Here is a 19,507-nt window from a genome sequence, read left to right on the forward strand (position 1 = left end):
AGAAAGACAGTGATCCAGCCTATCACTTCTATTTATTACAGTGTGAATTTTCCTTGGTCATGTCCCTGGTTGCCCAGCAGTAACTTACCTGCTCCTGATGGTTGCAGCAGCTCCAGTGTGGCTTCCGGATACCAACAGTCATGTGACTGTCTCTTTCAAGGCAACCTCTGATCCTCTAGCGTTTCTGTAAGTATTCGTCATATATCCCTCCCTCTAGTGCAGGGGTGGGCAATAATGACCATCCCAGCATGCCCTGTAACAGTTTTAGTATGGCCAAATAGCAAAACTGTGGCGGTGCATGCTGGGATGTGTAGTTCTACAGCAGCTGGAGGGTCGCTTATTGCCCACCCCAGCTCTAGTGCAAACCCTAACCCCCCAAACCCCCCCTCCCCCACAGCCTAACCCTAACCTCCCCCAGTAGCCTAATCCTAGCCCACCCAACCGCAGCCCAACCCTGAGACTGTAGATACGTTGCCTGACAATATTTTCACAATGTCCCTATCAAAACTGGCATCAACATGTTGACATTGTAAATGTCGACCTAATGACTACACCCCGTTTGAATAGAGAATACATCAGCCTTTGAATGAATGAATGACATGTTTCTTATTCAGAGCCTGATTCAGCAAGCAACACAAAGGAGAGGCGCACACACTTGGCCAATGTTGTCACACTGCGCATGCTTCGCAGTGCGCAAACCAATAAGTGCGATGGGAACTGCGTTAGCAGAGGCTACACAGACCCAAACCAGAGTAATTGACAGAAAGCCCGTTTGTGGGTGGTGACGGGGGGGTGGTCGTGCAAACGCAGGCGTACCAGTGCGTTGCAATGCCGTTGCAGGGGCGTGCATAAATTAGGCATTGAGAAACCCTACGCAGCCTGAGCTCCCACTGCATAGCAAAGTCTGCGGGAGGGTCAAGTCAACCACTATTGTGCATATGATTCCGGTGGTTCGCAATGTTACCGATGTTTCCGCTATCTTGCGGACTACTCAGGCTGTAAGTAGAGGGAGGTGAGCGGCATTGTGTTTTGGTGGGTGTTTGTATCTTCTGCTGCGATTACCGTGCGTGTGCACCGATTAGCATATACTCACAGCGGCCGAGTGTGTGCGAACGCAGCATTGCATTGCTTGCTTAATCAGGCCCTCAGTGCTTTAGACATCCCCTAAACCTTGATTCTCTAGACAACTGTCTAGGTTCCATTTGTGTTAGAGACTTGTCTTTGAGTTGTTGTTGATATTGCATGTAAAATTATTCAACATAATTATGTTACGAGTAATAAAGTGCATCATAAATGAGTAATAAAATGTGCTATATTGATGCATTTAGTGTACTGTACTTACAGGTCCTTTGCAGGTAACAGTAGTATTCTGTGTCAAACACTCTGGGTGACACAAAGTACACATGCCATTTTCAACAAATTCCCGTGGCTCGCTGCAAAAGAAGGAAAAAAGAAATAAACAAAATGCTGTATTGAGTTGTTATATACAATAGACAGCTATTAACAAAACTCATGCTGTGCCACTGATTTAGATAAACAAATACATTTCTTGTCATTGTTACAGTAAAAAAAAAAGTAAAGCGTATGTATTAACTAAAACTTTTGGAAAGTGAAGAAGGTACAGTAATTGAACTTTTCATAGTGGCAACTGTTATGCTTGTATCTAATTGCAACTAGAGCCCAAGGCTAAACACAAACTTCTAGCAAGTTTTCAGTTGTAGAGATGACGTACAAACACATAATTGAAGATCTTTATGTGCATGCTGGCCCTAAGCAATATGTGCTGACCTTCACTTCTCTGTAAGCTTGTTTTGTGGGAGGTTTTTTGCAATTTGTTAAATATGTTTAAGTGACTATAGTGCAGGTACAAAATTGCTCCAGTTCCCCAAGGGGTCCATTCATCATCCCTGAATGGCCCGATACACATTGTGAAATGCTAGTTTCCACATATTTAAGGTAACGAGCCATTCATCATTATGGGACCGATAGGACCACCCAATATTCAGCAAAAGTTTCGGCGTTTGTCTCTCGAGAACAAAAGCCATCTTCAGATGGTGCATGTTGTTGGATCCTCTCTTATTCCTATGGGAAGAAGTTCCGGGGATGCGAGGAGAGATCCATGTAGATCCCTCTACCGCTTTCTCACTGCCTCCCCAGCAGCGTTGTGCATGCGTGGCCTAAGTCACTAAGGGGTCTATTTATATTTACTAAGCAGTGTTATGAGACAGAGTGAAAAGTGATAAGTCTGTGATAAGGTGCCAGCCAATCAGCTCCCAACTGTTATTTTTCAAACACAGCCTGTGAGATGGCAGTTGGGAGCTGATTGGTTGGTACTTTATCTCTCCACTTTATCTCTATCCATTTGACAAATCTCCCCCTGGGTCTTTTAAGGCAGTTGCTCTTGGCAGTAAGTAGGTCCAGTTCTTCCTCATTCAAACTCAGTGGAAAAGTGCGACATAGCATAAATTTGGTGTTTGCTGTATACTGTATTCCAAGGAATGCAACAAGAAAATATTTCTGTTTATTTCAATTGTATTAATAATAATCCAGAGATTATATTAAAAGAGTATTTTCAATCCTTGGATAAGGCCCCGTGTTCAGACGCCTATATTAATGCCTTCTATAAATATTTTAAAGACACGTTGGTACCCGTTCTTACACCTCTATTTAATGAAGCCTCCGACAAGGGCCTTTTTCCTAAGGAGATGGGGGAAGCCCAAGTCGTGGCTGTTCCTAAATCCAGGAAAGACCCCTCTCTGGTTACTTACTATAGACTGATTGCCTTTTTAAACACTTTTGTAAAAATGTATGCTAAATTAATTGCAACCAGACTGAACCCTGTGATACCCCATTTGATCCACCTGGACCAAGCTGGATTTGTCCTTGGTAGGCAATCCTCGGACAATACCCCCTGGGTGTTTCATATTGCAGAGGCCTTTGCTGCATCTGGGGATCCGTTGCTGCTGCTTTCTTTAGATGCCAAAAAGTAATTCGATAGATTACATTGGGGATGCTTATGTGTCGTTTGGAGCCAAGTTGGAGTGTGGAATAGAGCCCTTTCTTCTATATTAGCGATTTACTCCGCCCCCTCTGCTAAAATTTTCACAAATGGTATTCTCTCCTCAGCCTTTTATATTTCTAATGGTAGTCGACAGGGTTGTTCCCTTTGCTGTTCGTGGTAGCTATTGAGCCCCTGGCAGAGAAGATTAGGAGGTCCACCTCTATAAGAGATCCTGGTTTAGGTGGTCTATGTTATAAAATTTGCTTGTGAGCTACCTCCAAAATAACTGCTAACACCACTGGCACTCCCCTGGCCTCTCTTCCTATATAGGGGACTGGGTTTTGGTTTTGTTTGTTTTTTTCTCATTTGAAGAAATAAGGTTCTGTAACCCATAGCACCCAATCCGGCACTTGCTTTCAATTCAAACCATTTGCTATTGATTGCATTACCTTTCACTTATCAGTTTTCATAAGAGTTTTATACCATGACTTCTCTAATTTCTGGTAGCACCGCAAAGATGGTGTTAGGTGCTCATCAGCAGCTAAATGTCACATTGGTACTTGAAGAGACTCAAGATTAAAGGACATTTTTAGTAGCTGAGAAAACGTCACTGGAAATATTGTGAATCAGTTGAAGATGTTTGTTACTTCTCAGGTTACTTATGTTGGGTGGCAACACAGCTGTTCAATTATTTTTAATTAGTAATACAAACCCAGAAGCTAAACCTGGAGATGTGTAATAAATTGGAGGCTTTGGTCACCTGGAAAAGAACGTTCCCGAGAAAAAAACAAAGAACAGTAAAAGCCATATGTCGGTGTCATGGATATGAAACCTTGCTGTTGAGCACTCATTAGAGAACACACAGACCTACTTTATGCTCTACATTACATGCTTATTTTTTGGTCTCATTTTTGTTACTATTCCAGCCTGAACTTTTCTGATGTTTCTAATTTTTTATTCTTAATCTTATAATTTGTTTTTGTACCTAAGTAAAGAGCAGATTAAGACCCCAAGGGGCTCTAGCCAATATCCTTGTTTGGGTCTCCTTTTTTAAAAGAAAAAAAAAATACTAAATTGGATGATCCCAGTTCTCCTCAGGTGGGGGGAGACAATATTCAAAACAGAGTTAAATTTCTACTGACCATTGGAGTCCTTGCTACATGCAGCAGTACACATCTTATGTTCCCTAGTACTGCAATCACAATTCTCAAGTTGTAGTGGTGCCTGTGATCAGATTGAGCACTGCCTGTATCAGACAGAAGCTTAGTTGCCGACCTCTAGGCAGCCTCCTCCGGGAGGAGGCAGCCAGGTCGGCATTGCGGGAACGGGGCTCAGCGGAGGTGGACAGATCTGGATGTGGGCTCGGCGGAGATAGGCAGGTCTGGGTGTGACGATGGGTGGCGTTTGGTGGGTCTGGGGGGCGTGACGATGCAGTCACGTCATTGTAGCCCTGTCGGCAGTGTGGAGCGGGGGCTGGAGCTTCAATATTGTAATTGCATCAGTGGCAACCTGTGCCGTCCACTTTACTGGGGAGGTGGGCGGTCGTGGCCGGGTTGCCCCAGCCTCCGGGAGCCTTGTCCACTTTTGAGTGAGTGCCACCCAATTTTCCAGGGGGAGTAAGCAATTATGGACAGGAGAAGTGAGCAAACAATGGTCCTGGCTCATTTGTGTAGGAAAATTCATGCAGATTGTAAATGCAGCTTCTCAGAATGGAGAAATCATTAGTTTGAGATTTTAACTTCAAGGGTTAAAATAGATGACATTTCTGTTGACCTCTTTTAAAAACATAAAGATAGCTGATGGTTAAATATTTACAATAACATGCATTTTTTGACCTCAGCCAACAATGTATTCATGAGAATAGCGATGAATTATAAATAGCGATGAATTGATGAGCTTCATTTATTTAATTTAACAGTACTTATAACAATATTTATTATTATGAATATTTATGAAGCCAATAAATGACTACCACTGTGTGTAAGCAGTAAGCACTGGGTAAACTGTAAAAAAGTACAAATATGTTAAATAATGTTTCACTTATTAGAGCTAGCAGGTGTCACAGTTGAAATGCTGTCTACACCAAGATTCAGCCAAGATCTACATGCAGTAAATGCTTTTAGTAACTATATAAAAAAAAACAAGCTAAAATTAATAAACATCTAGTCAAAAGATTTTAAATAAATTTAAGAAGCCTGGTAAAAATTGTCAAAGGAAATGTGTTAAATGAAAATGGAAAAAACACAACAAGAAATCAGTAGGAAATATAAGCTAATATGAAATATAAAACCTGCTCTCTAATTATACTTCTATGCATTTAATAAATCTTGCTGAAGCTAGATTTCCAAGCAAGATAAAAGACAGGATAAAGACCAAGATTAAAGGCAGAATTAAGGCAATCAAGAGTTATTTGTTCAATTCATTTAGAGCTTTCTGTGTATTTCAGAGCTAAATCCACAGCACCTTTCGGAAACATTGGCCAGGTGTTACAAAATCCACCATTAGTGATCTAATTATAATGTCTGTTGAGGAGGTCTGTGGCACTCTTTATGGCACATGATTCAATAGGAAAAACTAAATACACAATAGAAACCCTTGCCGTTTGAGACCCTGAGCCATCTTATTAACCAAATGACATGCTTTGATGAAATAAAAAAAAACTAAGATTATAGTATTATATAGGTATTTTATTAAATCTGAATATATGTTAAAAGTGACTTGTGTAACTTACTCAGTAATTAAATGAACAGATTTTATTATATGTGTCTCCTCAGAAAAAATTATTTGACCCCTCAGGGTGGGGTCTGGGCATACTTGCCAACTCTCCCTCATTGTCAGGGAGACTCTCTGAAATAGTAGCAATCTCCCTGTCTCCCTGAAGAGTCTAGCAATCTCCCTCATTTCATCCTTACCCCCATTATGAAGCTGTTATATTAAAAAACAGAGATATATACATTCAAATGGGATCATTAGTGTCATTTGCTTGCATTGGTTATTATAATGATCCCTATGAATTTCGGAAAAGTATTAGTGTGTTTTCATCAACAAACAGATCTTACTAACTGCTTTTGTGCTGGTTTACATTTGGATGTAAGTCAGGTTTAGGACACGCCTTTCAGATTTATCAGTACACGCCCACTGTAACACGCGCTCATAGGTGCTGCTTTCCCAATCTCCCTGAAATGCTTTTTCAAAAGTAGGCAAGTATGGGTCTGGGTCCTCAGAAACCCCACCTGCATGTGCTGCTGCAAAAGCATGTAACCCTAATGACGCAACATAACACTGTCCGTGGCCACGTTTGGAGCCCTTCCCCTTGTCAAAGCCAGATGATTGGCTAAGACAGAATCTGTTTAAAATCAAGATCTGCAAGACGCCATTTTGCGACTGATCGCAAAATGCCATTTTTACAACTAAAATAATCCTTACATTAAAATATTCAGTGATGACAAGAAAGGTTTTTGTAGATTTGTCTTTAACAAATGATCAAGAATACACAAAAACACTGATATACTCAGACAGAGTGAATTTGAAAACAATTGTTAGGGATTTAAGCTATCGTTAGCCATTGTAGGCATGGTATCATATGGGGTTAAGCTAAATAAGCCATTGTCTTTAAGTCTGAGGCTTAAGCAAATTAGCCTTACCTGTGTGATCTCATCAAGCCTCGCTTGATCACATGTGTAAACACATTGCCTGTCATTGTTGTAAGCCCAGTAATATCAAAACCAAGTAAAGAAGAGAAAAAAAATAAATAAAAATATATATATATATATATATATATATATATATATATATATAAAATTCATGATAAATACATGCATGCACATAGACAATCGCATGTGTATTCACAATGCGTGCAAATATACACACAACTACATGAAAAGTTTCCGCAGTAATAAAGGTTATTACCCGAAGTTTTATTTATATTTGCAATACTGTGAAATGTATGTTATATGATATTTATGGGTTAGTGCATAATAAGTAGATCATGTTTGGTGCCATTCTGATCTGCTGTGTATTTGCAGATCTCCGGTTCTATCGGTGGGGAAATCGCTACAAGCATCTGCAAGTTATGAACTATAGGGAATTAGGTGATAGAATGTACAATGTATGAAGTGTTCATTGCTTAGTTATGCGGCAGGAAAAAGTACACAAAGAGCCATTGGGAGGCTGAACTTCTCAAGTACATACAGACCAATAAACTATGTTGTAACAGAAGACCAAAGAAGAAGAACCAATGTGAAGATGCCAGCTCATGCCTATTGTATTGCTTATCTCTGTTCGGGAACATAACCAGGCTGTCTGACCCTAGTTAGCTAGTCATATTTCTTGTTCCTGTGATGGAGGTTTCATGTTGATGCCGGAATCTGGATTCAGAGCGCCTGCGTATGTATTGATTGTACCATAGTTATGGTAACCTTTGCACGTAGTGCCTAGATCATGTGCAATAACGTACCTTTTTCTTTTATGCCTAAATAATAACTTTTTGTGCTTCGGAACCACAATCTGAGTCAGAAGGTATTTATTTCTGTGTGCGACTATTCGCAACGCTAATTAGCGTCATCTAAGGTTTAGAGGTTATAGGCAGGATTCCTTAGAGGTTGTAGGCAGGATTGCATAGAGGTATTAAGTAGGATATAATACCCTTCATGGCTTAATGCTGTGATTTGGGATCTATGGTGATGCGGCAATACCAATATGATGTGTTTCTATGAGAATCACAATTTTGAACCTGCCCCCTCAGCATAGACCTGCGAATCACAGCATTACGCCACAAGGGGATGGGGGCCTAATGAGGCAAAGTGCCGGCCCCACCCCATCAGTGACCTGCTGCATATGCTGTCATAATATCTACAAAAGCAGTGTCGACTGAATCCAGAGGTTTGGTGCCATGTGATGGGGATGAAGGTATAAGTGATGGAAGGCAAAGCACATGAGTGAAGAGGTCCCATGAGATCTTGCAATCTAGAGTTCACCTCACTAGTCACCAGCTGACAGGTTCGGCATCGATCAGCCGCCCACAGCAACCAGCTAGTTTATATTCCCCTGAACTTCACCCCAGCTCTGACTCAAATTAAACCCATGTTTTCTCAACAGCTTTCTTGTTATCTACATAAAGCTGATTAGATCAAGTGCTATGGTTGTTTTGCCTGCTAGCATATCCCTCCCCCTCGTGATGCTAAATATGGCGGCCTGGATTTTACGGGAAGCGAAACTTATATTTTTTATCAAGGTGTTTGAACGGTTGTATTGTCAGTAAAATGGCATTTACCTTACAATTTGTGTGCATCCAACACAATGGCGCATGATCTGTTACCAAGGAGATGAAGAGAGTACCCTGATCAGTGAGGATTTCTTTATGTATATACAGTCAGGTGCATAAATATTGGTACATTGACAGAATTTTCATATTTTGGCCTCTATTCACCACCACAATGGCTTTGAAATGAAACAAACAAGATGTGCTTTAACTGCAAACTTTCAGATTTAATTTGAGGGTAATTACATCCAAATCAGGTGAATGGTGTAGGAATTACAACGGTTTCTATATGTGCCTCCCACTTTTAAGGGGCCAAAAGTAATGGGACAAACTAAACAATCCTAAATCTAACTTTCACTTTTTAATACTTTGTTGCAAATCCTTTGCAGGCAATTACAGCTTGAAATCTGGAACGGTTTCCATATGTGCCTCCCACTTTTTAAGGGGCCAAAAGTAATGGGACTATCAACTTAAAAGCTATTTTGTGGACAGGCTGTTCCCTCCTTATTCCATTATCAATTAAGCAGGTAAAAGGTCTGGAGTTGATTCTAGGTGTGACATTTGCATTTGGAATCAGTTGCTGTCGACTCTCAATATGAGATCCAAAGAGCTGTCACTATCAGTGAAGCAAGCCATCATTAGGCTGAAAAATCAAAACAAACCCATCAGAGAGATAGCAAAAACATTAGGTGTGGCCAAATCAACTGTTTGGAACATTCTTAAAAAGAAAGAACGCACCGGAGAGCTCAGCAACACCAAAAGATCCGGAAGACCACGGAAAAAAACTGTGGTGGATGACAGAAGAATTATTTCCTTGGTGAAGAAAAACCCCTTCACAACAGTTGGCCAAATAAAGAACACTCTCCAGGAGGTAGGTGTATATGTGTCAAAGTCAACAATCAAGAGAACACTTCACAAGAGTGAATATAGAGGTTTCACCACAAGATGTAAACCATTGGTGAGCCACAAAAACAGGAAGACCAGATTAGAGTTTGCCAAACAACATCTAAAAAAGCCGTTACAGTTCTGGAACAACATCCTATGGACAGATGAGACAAAGATCAACTTGTACCAGAGTGATGGGAAGAGAACAGTATGGAGAAGGAAAGAAACTGCTCATGATCCAAAACATACCACCTCATCAGTGAAGCATGGTGGTGGTAATGTCATGGCGTGGGCATGTATGGTTGCCAATGGAACTGGTTCCCTTGTATTTATTGATGATGTGACTGCTGACAGAAGCAGCAGAATGAATTCTGAAGTGTTTCAGGCAATATTATATGCTCATATTCAGTCAAATGCTTCAGAATTCATTGGACGGCGCTTCACAGTGCAGATGGACAATGACCCGAAGCATACTGCAAAAGCAACCAAAGAGTTTTTTAAGGCTAAAAAGTGGAATGTTATGCAATGGCTAAGTCAATCCCCTGACCTGAATCCGATTGAGCATGCATTTCACTTGATGAAGACAAAACTGAAGGGAAAATGCCCCAAGAACAAGCAGGAACTGAAGACATTTGCAGTAGAGGCCTGGCAGAGCATCACCAGGGATGAAACCCAGCGTCTGGTGATGTCTATGCGTTCCAGATTTCAAGCTGTAATTGCCTGCAAAGGATTTGCAACAAAGTATTAAAAAGTGAAAGTTAGATTTAGGATTGTTTAGTTTGTCCCATTACTTTTGGCCCCTTAAAAGTGGGAGGCACATATAGAAACCGTTGTAATTCCTACACCATTCACCTGATTTGGATGTAATTACCCTCAAATTAAATCTGAAAGTCTGCAGTTAAAGCAGATCTTGTTTGTTTCATTTCAAAGCCATTGTGGTGGTGAATAGAGGCCAAAATATGAAATTTATGTCAATGTCCCAATATTTATGCACCTGACTGTAACAGGAATAGCTCTTTAGCTATAGTACTGGACTTAGGGCCTGTTTCATAGATGAATATTTTTGCACAACAGCTGTATCTTTGGTTAAGACTTCGTACACAATGGTCTGTTGTGGAGATATCCACCATTCACCCAGGAGAGAAGATTATCACTATATAAGTGGGTCCATTTTTCCTTAGCAAACCAAAATGCATGGAACCGCTCAGCCTTGCCTGGCTGCATGCCAATAACATTGATGCAGGCTAAAATCATCATTTACCCTGCTCCTCCTCTATGTAGACATAGGCTCACCGAGCCTCTCCATTCAGGTAAGCTGCCAACTGCCAGGTGTTCAGCAAGGCACAACACATGTACCTGCTGTTTTGAATGCCCAGCCACTACATATAAAGAACTTGCAAGAGATCTTCCATTTTGTTTTGTTGATGTGTATGAAATCTGAAACTAGCTTTCCTAAGCATCCCACTTCTAACACCACTTGTGATACAGAAACCTTCAGATGATGCACACATGTGTTTAGCAGCTATGTATACTGTATATACACACAAAACCTGTCATTGCCATGTCGCAAGCACACAAAAAGATTAACAAATGTGATTTGCATGGTTATATGAATCCCCCAGATCATTCTCCGTCTGCCCCTAATTAAGCATGTGCAGTACCTGCGGTGGACCCGAACCAGGAAGTAGAGTGGCACTCTGCTTCCAGCTGTTCGCCGGGAGGGGCTGTAATCAGAGACCATGTCCCGACAAGAGTATATTGCTAAATTCACCTGAAATGTTCATTTTCACGTTGCTAATTTAGGTAAAATTATTTTATCACTTGTACATTTTTAATGTGGATTGTGACAAATACGGTCCTTTATCCACTTCCTGCAACTCTTATTCTGAAATCTTTACATTGAACTGACTGATTTCCAAGTAATCAGCAAGTGCTCTTCATAAGGAAACAGCTACAAGCTAGAGAAGAGGAGGTAGGATTATGGCCCAAACATTTTTATTTTAAACCCAAAGTCATCTTCTGAATGGTCACATTTATTTAATTTGAATAAATACAATGGGCTGATTCTGTGTTGGTGAGAGCAAAGCAAAAAAAAAAAAAAGGTAACTTTGCACCTGGACAAACCATGCTGCAATGCAAGGGGTGTAAGTACATTTATTTTTTGCATAAAGGATTAATACTGGCTGCTTTTGCATGTAACCCACAAATGCTAGGCATCTTTATTTTTACACTGCAATTTAGATGTGAGCTAGGACACACCTCTCCAAAATCTAAATCTATCTGCACAGTTTACATCTGCCCCACCTGCAATGTGGCATGGTTTTACCAAGGTGCAATGTTGCTTGCGTTTTTGCTTTGCTCCCAACTCAGAATCAGCCCCAATTTGGTTATTTCAGGTGATCCTCAGTATTTAGTTTATTCTCTTATACCCCTATTATACCAAAAGTCCCCGGTTTGACCCAGGGTTTGGAACACGTTTCCAACCCGGATCAGACCCAGGACCCGGGTCTGCAGTGACCCGGGTCTTCAGGTGTTGCAGTGGACACTTGGAGATGATGTAATCTCCAAGTGCCGCTGGAGCCGGCCAATAAGCTAGCATGCAGCACGACCCGGGTCATCGTGACCTGGGTTGCGCCATTTCCACTGCAGGGTGACACAGGAACGACCCGTGCTCAGCCCTGCAAGATAGCTGGGTCGGATCCCCGGGTCACTAGACCCGGGTTGATCTGTTTACACTGGCAAAAATCCCGGGTTGATGCGTGTTCACGTGATTTTTAAATCAGTGTAAAAGGGGTATTAGTCACTCATGTGTTCCATCACTGAGCACATTTTCATACAGAGTGAAGTTCTGTAAAATGGCAAGTTCTGCTTGTGAAGTCCATAGAACCACACCAATGGATCAAGCAAGATGTGGCAAGATGCATCTAAGTCCCCTTAAATCACTGCTTTCCAAATGCATTTACACTTGCTGATGGCAGGGATTGTACTGCAGCGCTGATGCTGCCTACTCCATTTACTTGTGTTCATTATACTCTACTGATCTCCCAACTGCAAGTGCTTGTTGTTAACCACCACATATGAATCACACTCATTTTTGACGTATGGTAAGACTGGCATTTAAGACAATGGCAGTGGGTAATAACGCTAAAAGTAGACAGAAATGGGCTTTTAAAATAAATATAGCAATAGTTACCCTGCAAGTATGTTACAATATGAGACACATTCCTTTCCACGACTAAATGCAAGACAGGAGAAGCACTGAGAAGACCCAGGGCCCCAGCAACCTTGGTCGGAACATAAGGGATGACAAACTCTTCCACTGGCAGCTAGAAAAGAAATAAATGACATGTTATGATCAAGAATTCTTAAAATGTAATAATAATTAATTTAATTGTATAATATACAGGTTCACTAAGATGGAGCAGAGTTTAATACACTGAATGGTGCACCATGGCTAAGGAGTTAGTGCAGAGGTTTAAGGATATTCATGCTTGAGCACAGGTGACTTCATTAGTACATTAGTCAATTTGAATTAACCATCTGGACTCAAGCATGGATATCCTTAAAACCTGGACTGCAATAGCGGAATTTGAGAACCTCTGATTTAGTGTATTATATATATTATTTGTGACAGATGTCCATTGTATTGAACTGTGAAAAATGGGGGTATTCAAGCCATTTGCTTCTGTATATTTCAAAATACAATTCATTAAAGCCACACTTCCAGTTAACAGTGGAGTTATCAGCAGTCACCATTTTAAAATGGCTTCTGAGTGGGCAGGAACACCATTAAGAAGCTGCAAGTTCCGTTTCGCCCTTGTATAAATCAAAGCGCCCAAACCGCCATCCGTAGAACCATATAATGCTGACTGAAAATTTTATTTATTTATTACATTTTTTTTTTAAAAATGTCACCCTTCCTACTGCTCCCTTCACCATAGCTACAGGAGCTGCTCATTGCAGCCATATTTCCCAGGACACTGCTGAAGGGTGCAGCAGAAGAGGGAAGTTTCTCACCCTACCTTGGGATGCAGCTTTTAATTCCACCAATGAATCATGACAGAGGACTTACCACATTCTTCTGGGCTAGTGTTACTATCAATTTTCTTTTGCTGGTTTGCCCTGAAGATATTTGTCCAGTTTAGGGAGTCAACATAGCAAAGATTTTTATTCATCCGAAGTGTTATATCACCATCACTAATTTCTTTGAGGGATCGTAATCCCAGTGATTTTATCGGTAGGTCCACTACACCGAGAGCATATCTCCCACTAGAACAATAGAAAGAAATAGAATGTTATCAGGGGAATGTATAATCATTTGCATCATGTATAGTCAAACAATGCTTTAATTAGAAATAGAACAGGGAAATTTAAACCTGTAATAGCTTATCTGCGGCTGGTACACACAAGGCCAGCAGATGAAACAGATTTATTGTATTTTCTCTTCATTCAAGCGATAGCATTTCCAGAATAGTTACATTTGTATTGTGTGTATGCAGCTTGTATTTTTAAACTGCAATTTAGATCTGAGTTTGGACACACCCCTCCCAAATCTAAATCTCTCTGCACATTTTCTATCTGCTCCACCTGCAGTGCCGTACGCAGATTCAATCGTATCTTGCTCTTACGACTCTTTATGCTGAGAGAGATGGCATGTCGGAGATGTGAATGCTTAGACCAAGTACAGTGGTCTCATAAATGCAACTTAAGGCCCCCCATACACTATACGACAGATTGCCGGATCCTGCGATGGGATCGGAAAAGCCAATCCGCCCGTCGGCAATGCCAACCAGCGGCCATCGATGTTCAGTGATCCGTCAGGGGATCGGTGAAATTCTCCATTTTAAATTTCACCGATTTGCAAATCATGATCATATTTTGATCATGATTGGCAAATCAGTGAAATCCAACCTGTTGGATTTCATCGTCCAGAGATGCCGGGTTGCAGGATCACAGAAACGCTGTGATCCGTCGCTAGTGTATTGGCCCCTTTTGCCAGATCTCAACACACATGCATATGGCTGTATATCATCATGCAAGTGATTGATCCCTGGTGCAAAATACTCAATGATGATGATCGCAGCCATTTCTGATTGGCTGATAAATCTTGGTCCCTTCCACTGATAGTATATAAATTATTAGTGTGAACTTAAGTTAGTACTTTTACTTTGATTTTGTTTCTTTATGTCGTCCTATCTCACAATGTCCAGATCTAGAAAAACTGTCATGTTTATGATACTTCATCAAAGCCTGTTCGTACGGTAACTTTAGCATCTACTGCTAACACTATGAAGCCACAGTCCCTGGCATAAAACAAGTGCCTATGCTACTGTTATCTCCGAGGGTAAATATGCAACATATGCTAGACACATCTTGATAGCCTACTGCGTAAAATACGGCTTTTTGGGTGGGAATTTTACAAAAGCATTTTTTATGTAAAATATATGCAACTGTACATCAAACCCTGTTATGGCCTGACTGTGTAAAGTATAAAAGTTGGGTGAACTCATTTATAATACAGAATTTACTTATATGTCACTAATTGTAAGAATACAGGTTGAGTCTCCCATAGCCAAAATGCTTGGGACCAGGAATATTTTGGATATCGGAATATTCCGTATTTTGGAATATTTGCATATCATAATGAAATATATTGGGAATGGGACCCAAATCTAAACACAGAATGCATTTATGTTTTATATAAACCTTTTACACATTGCTTGCAGGTAATTTTATACAATATTTTCAATAATTTTGTGGCTCAAAACAAAGTTTGTGCACATACATGAAATTTGTTTATGTTTCATATACGCCATATACACTAAGCCTGAAGGTCATTTTATGCAATATTTTTAATTATTTTGTGCTTTAAACAAAGTTGTGTACATTAAACCATCAAAAAACAAAGGTTCTACTATCTCAGTCATGGTAAAATAAAAAAATCTGTATTTCGGAATATTCCGTATTTCGGAATATTTGGATATGGGAGACTCACCCTGTATATAACTCAAATGTACTTACAGGTGTTTTCTTCTGCCTCTGATTATTTCAAGGTTTTCCAAAAAGCTCAGGTCAGTGAAATTTTCTGGCCACCACTGAATTAATAAAAACCCTGTAAGAAACACAATGTTATAGTTTTAGAATAATCATATTTTACAGGCAGCTATTTAAGGGAAACAAGCAACGTTGTAGGGATAAACCACCAGCAAATGAGATTTGAGTTTTAATTTTTTTTCATACTATCACTTTTTGGACTTGTGCCGTGATAAATGAACATGCCTAATTCAATAGAAGTACTTCAGTTCTTAAGTATATTATAAAATCTACACATCTGTAATATGTTAAGCAAGACTACGAAAACATCGGTATAACCGAGTACCATCACAGCCTCATGCATACTTGCACAAGGTCAGACCTTACACAGAAATTGCTAACTTCAGCGCACGCTATTAAGCCTCAGGCTGCATAGGGCATCGCAGTGGATAATTTGTGCACGTCCATGCAACGGCATTCAAATGCCCTGGCACGTCTGCGTTTCTCCGACCACCCCCCCCCACCACCCACAAATGGCACTTCCTCTCAATCACTCTGTGATGGGTCTGTGTAGTTATTGTGATCGCAGTCCTGATTGCAGTGGCCGGCTCGTGCACTCTAATGCTTACACGTGCGCAGAACGCATCTATCGGCCGATTGCTTACGTATTAGCAACTGAGATCCTTGCTGAATCAGGCCCTATATCCCAATGATAAGGTCATATGATTTGCTAAAAACCCAGTATAATGACATCATTTATTACCTGGGTGCTACATGTTGTACAGTACCAGTGTTATGAAAGCACAGCAAGTAACAGTTTTAAATGCAATGATGATACTTTTGGGTAAGTATACACTTTATAATAGGAAATACAACTGGAATTAGAGATCCATGTGAACAATTCCCTGTGAACTGACCTTCGATTTCACGAACTGTTTTAAAGATGCTCAATTTTGTCGGATCCAGCTTTGGTGTTTTGGTGAAACGGTCACTAAAAATAGAAAACAATTTACACTTTAGCTCCTAATATGAGCTAATTAACAATGCGTATTTGTTAGTTATTTCATTTCTCTTAATAATAAACTTGAAGGATAACATAATGGTATTTCACTTTAAATTCTTCCTAGACGTACTGGGGCCGGCCAGAAGGACTCGTCATTCATTCAGAGCGCACATCTTAGAAACGCGTGCACAGAAAATAGGGGCGTGGCTATGAGTCACAGGGGCATGTCAAGTGTCACAGAGATGTGGCCTCTAATTATGCCCCATCTTTGAGTGGCTACGCCATTTTTAGTATGTTGTCATGTTGCTCCAGCAGATGCTCAGCCAGGTCTCCAGACGGCCAGATTGGCCCATTAGCCCATCATCCCTTCTGGCATTTGCCACAGTTGACAGATGGCCAGTCCGTATGTGAATGTATAGATATCAACAATTTAAATACTGTGTAATTTGATTGAGTATTTAGAATTATGCATGCAAGGAGCTACAAGGAGAGAGCATTTGAACTATTCTTGGGTTATTATACATATCACCTACTCATGGCTATGGGGAAGATGTACTAAGCCCTGGAGAGAGATAAAAAGGAGAAAGATAAAAAAAAACAACCAATCAGCTTCTAACTGTCATGCTACAGGCTGTGTTTGAAAAATAAAATATAGGAACTGACTGGTTGGTACTGTATCTCTCTCCAAGATTTGATACATCTTCCCCTATATTACTTCAGTGCGCACAAACCTCCACTTATAGTATCTGTAACTGTTAGCCTATATCATACTATTTTTAGATAAGATTGGTAAATTTACTAAGAATTGTGTCTGGTCCGAGTTGAAACACTCACAGCATCGCTGAAACACAGGAGACTTTTGACAGTGGAAAACACTCAAATCTACCAAGAATTGTGTTTTGCTGAATTGTGTTTTTCGATGATGTAGGTGTTTGTGTTTCTCTCCAAGTTCCCTATGTCTGACCGCAGCCAAACACACCCAAAAATGCAGCCTGCACATTTCAGTGAGACGTGCAGGTTAAATGTGTGTATTCTGTTAAAAAAATATGTGAAAAAAAGGTGTAGGGGTCCTCCGTATTTTATGAACGAACACTGGGCTCTGTGAGCCGATCCTGGTTTTAAAAATATGGGGGAAAAAAGTGCGTGAGGTTCCCCGTATTTTTAAATCCAGCACCGGGCTCAAACTAGCCGCAGTGTAATACCACAGCCAAGGGATCCTTTCACCGACTCCCCTGGCCAAAGCATTAACACCCCAAACTAGTCAGTCCAGGCTGGGAATCACAGGGGAGGTGGAGATTCCCCAAATAAAGGAGTTCCCCCAAACTGGAACACCCAAGGCCTGTGCTGAAGCCCGGCCTGGCTAGTGGGTGCAGGAGCAATAGTGATAAGAATAAATGGCTATTATTGTTTTTCACAGTGGGACTACAGGTACTAGCGTGCCTGCCCTTTGGCACTTGTAGAACTACAAGTGCCAGCAGCCAGCCAGCACCGGTACCCCCACTGTGTAAAAAATAGTAAAATAAATGACAGTACACACACACTGTGTAAAGTATACATTTATTACACACAAAACACACACATACATACTCACCTTGTTCCCGGTGATCAGTCCCCTTCTCCAGTAGTAATCCACAGTTATCCCTAAAAAAAAAAAAATTACTCACCTACCTCCTGGCGCAGGTCAGTCATCTTCTCCAGTAGAATCCCGGCTATACAAAAATAAAAAAACGACTTATCCCGGACCACGGACAGTGGAGAGATGTATGTGCTTACATGTTTCCCCTGGCAAATAACGCAGACCTCGTGGGTTTCGTCACTTGCCAGGAATCCAGTCAATCAGTGGCCACTGACTCTATAAATCAACAGCCAGGTGACTCGCAACCAGTCAGGGGCCGCTTACTCTAGAGTGGCCTCTGATTGGCTGGCGGCCTGGCAAGTGACGGAACCTATGAGGTCATTTGCCGGGGAAGAGATGTATGTGGAAAATCATACATCTCTTCACTGTCTGTGGTCCAGGGTAAGTTGGCTTGTTACTAAATTTGCGATTGGAAAAAAAATGGCCAAATACACCCATGATTGACATCTCAACCAGACACGATTCTTAGTAAATTTACCCCTGAGAGAGCATTTAGCATTAATATCTCACAATACTCATTTTACTGTTCCCACTCCTATTTCCTTTCAAAAGTAGTTTTCCGCAGGCAAAGGCTGAAACATTGAATTTTGAACTAGATGGTAATTCCAAATGGAGAATTATTAAAAACCCATAATTTGCAACATATGGTTTTTTTTTTATTAAAAAATCCAAATAAACAAAATACAACTATAATGCAACTTACTTATGGTCCTGACCAGCTGCCTGTGCAACAAAGACTTGGCATAGCGAAGGTTGCCAAAAGAATCATGAAAATGGCTGTATATTACAGTATATTGGCTTTACCATACAATAATATTTGATTTCAACAGTAGTACATTTTTAGTAGTATGTTTTTTTTTTAAATTTTGCTTAGTCCAACAAATGTATTTATGTTAGTTCAAAATGACAGAACAGATAACATACCCCCTTCCTGCTACCAACAGGATGCTTATACTTCCTTGTACCTTGGTACAGTTTTGAAAAGAATCAATGTTTGAAGCGTTTATTGATAACACAGATGCAAGGTGTCCAACTCCAATCCCTTCACAAGTTACATCTGAAAAAGAAAAATAGTTTATTTACATTCAGTCATCAAATGGAAATACATATTTCATTAGCCCTGTTAGCGCTAAATGAAATATACTTTTGAAAGCCTTGGAGAGAGATAAAGTACCAACCAATCAGCTTCTAACTGTCATTTTTCAAACACAGTCTGTAAAGTGACAGTTAAGAGCTGATTGGTTGGTACTTTATCTCTCTCCACTTCATCTATCTCAAAGGCTTAGTACATCTCCCCCTATAACTTTTAAAGTGAGAGAAAGAACTGTGAGTGAATTCCTACCACACACATACCAGTGTTCGTAGTCTGTTGAGGATTGGTAAAACTTATTCTGTATTTTCAGCTTGCTTTCCAAAATATACAATTGTTCAACTCAACCATAAGAAATTACAGTAGAAAGTCTGTTAGCTAAATGATCACTACTATCCAATGGGCCACAGCAAGGCCATACCAAGTGTTGTGTGACTAGTGGCGCGGTCCAAGATGCTAGGCCAAGGGGGCTACACAGTTGCTGCTCTGAGGGCACTGATCTCCAGCTTATGTGCTGCCTGGAGGGGCTTTATGCTCCTAGACACCGTTTCTATGCCATTATGATGTCACATGCCTAAGCCAGGACGTCCAGTTTGGGA

The 19,507-nt window shown here is 40.6% G+C and overlaps 1 protein-coding gene across 1 annotated transcript in view; it reads right to left on the reverse strand.

The window, feature by feature from the left end:
• EGFR (epidermal growth factor receptor) overlaps window positions 1-19,507 on the reverse strand; it is a 231,328-nt gene that overhangs the window by 44,052 nt on the left and 167,769 nt on the right. The window contains exons 9-14 of the mRNA XM_088476057.1: window positions 18,743-18,875; window positions 16,097-16,170; window positions 15,168-15,258; window positions 13,219-13,415; window positions 12,340-12,472; window positions 1,343-1,433 (exon numbers count right to left, since the gene is read on the reverse strand). Coding sequence (XP_088332183.1) covers window positions 1,343-1,433; window positions 12,340-12,472; window positions 13,219-13,415; window positions 15,168-15,258; window positions 16,097-16,170; window positions 18,743-18,875 — 719 coding nt within the window. The remainder of the gene's footprint in view (window positions 1-1,342; window positions 1,434-12,339; window positions 12,473-13,218; window positions 13,416-15,167; window positions 15,259-16,096; window positions 16,171-18,742; window positions 18,876-19,507) is intronic.

Source organism: Taudactylus pleione, unplaced genomic scaffold (assembly GCF_031769625.1).
Source record: "Taudactylus pleione unplaced genomic scaffold, aTauple2 ptg000181l, whole genome shotgun sequence".
Taxonomy (NCBI): Eukaryota; Metazoa; Chordata; class Amphibia; order Anura; family Myobatrachidae; genus Taudactylus; species Taudactylus pleione.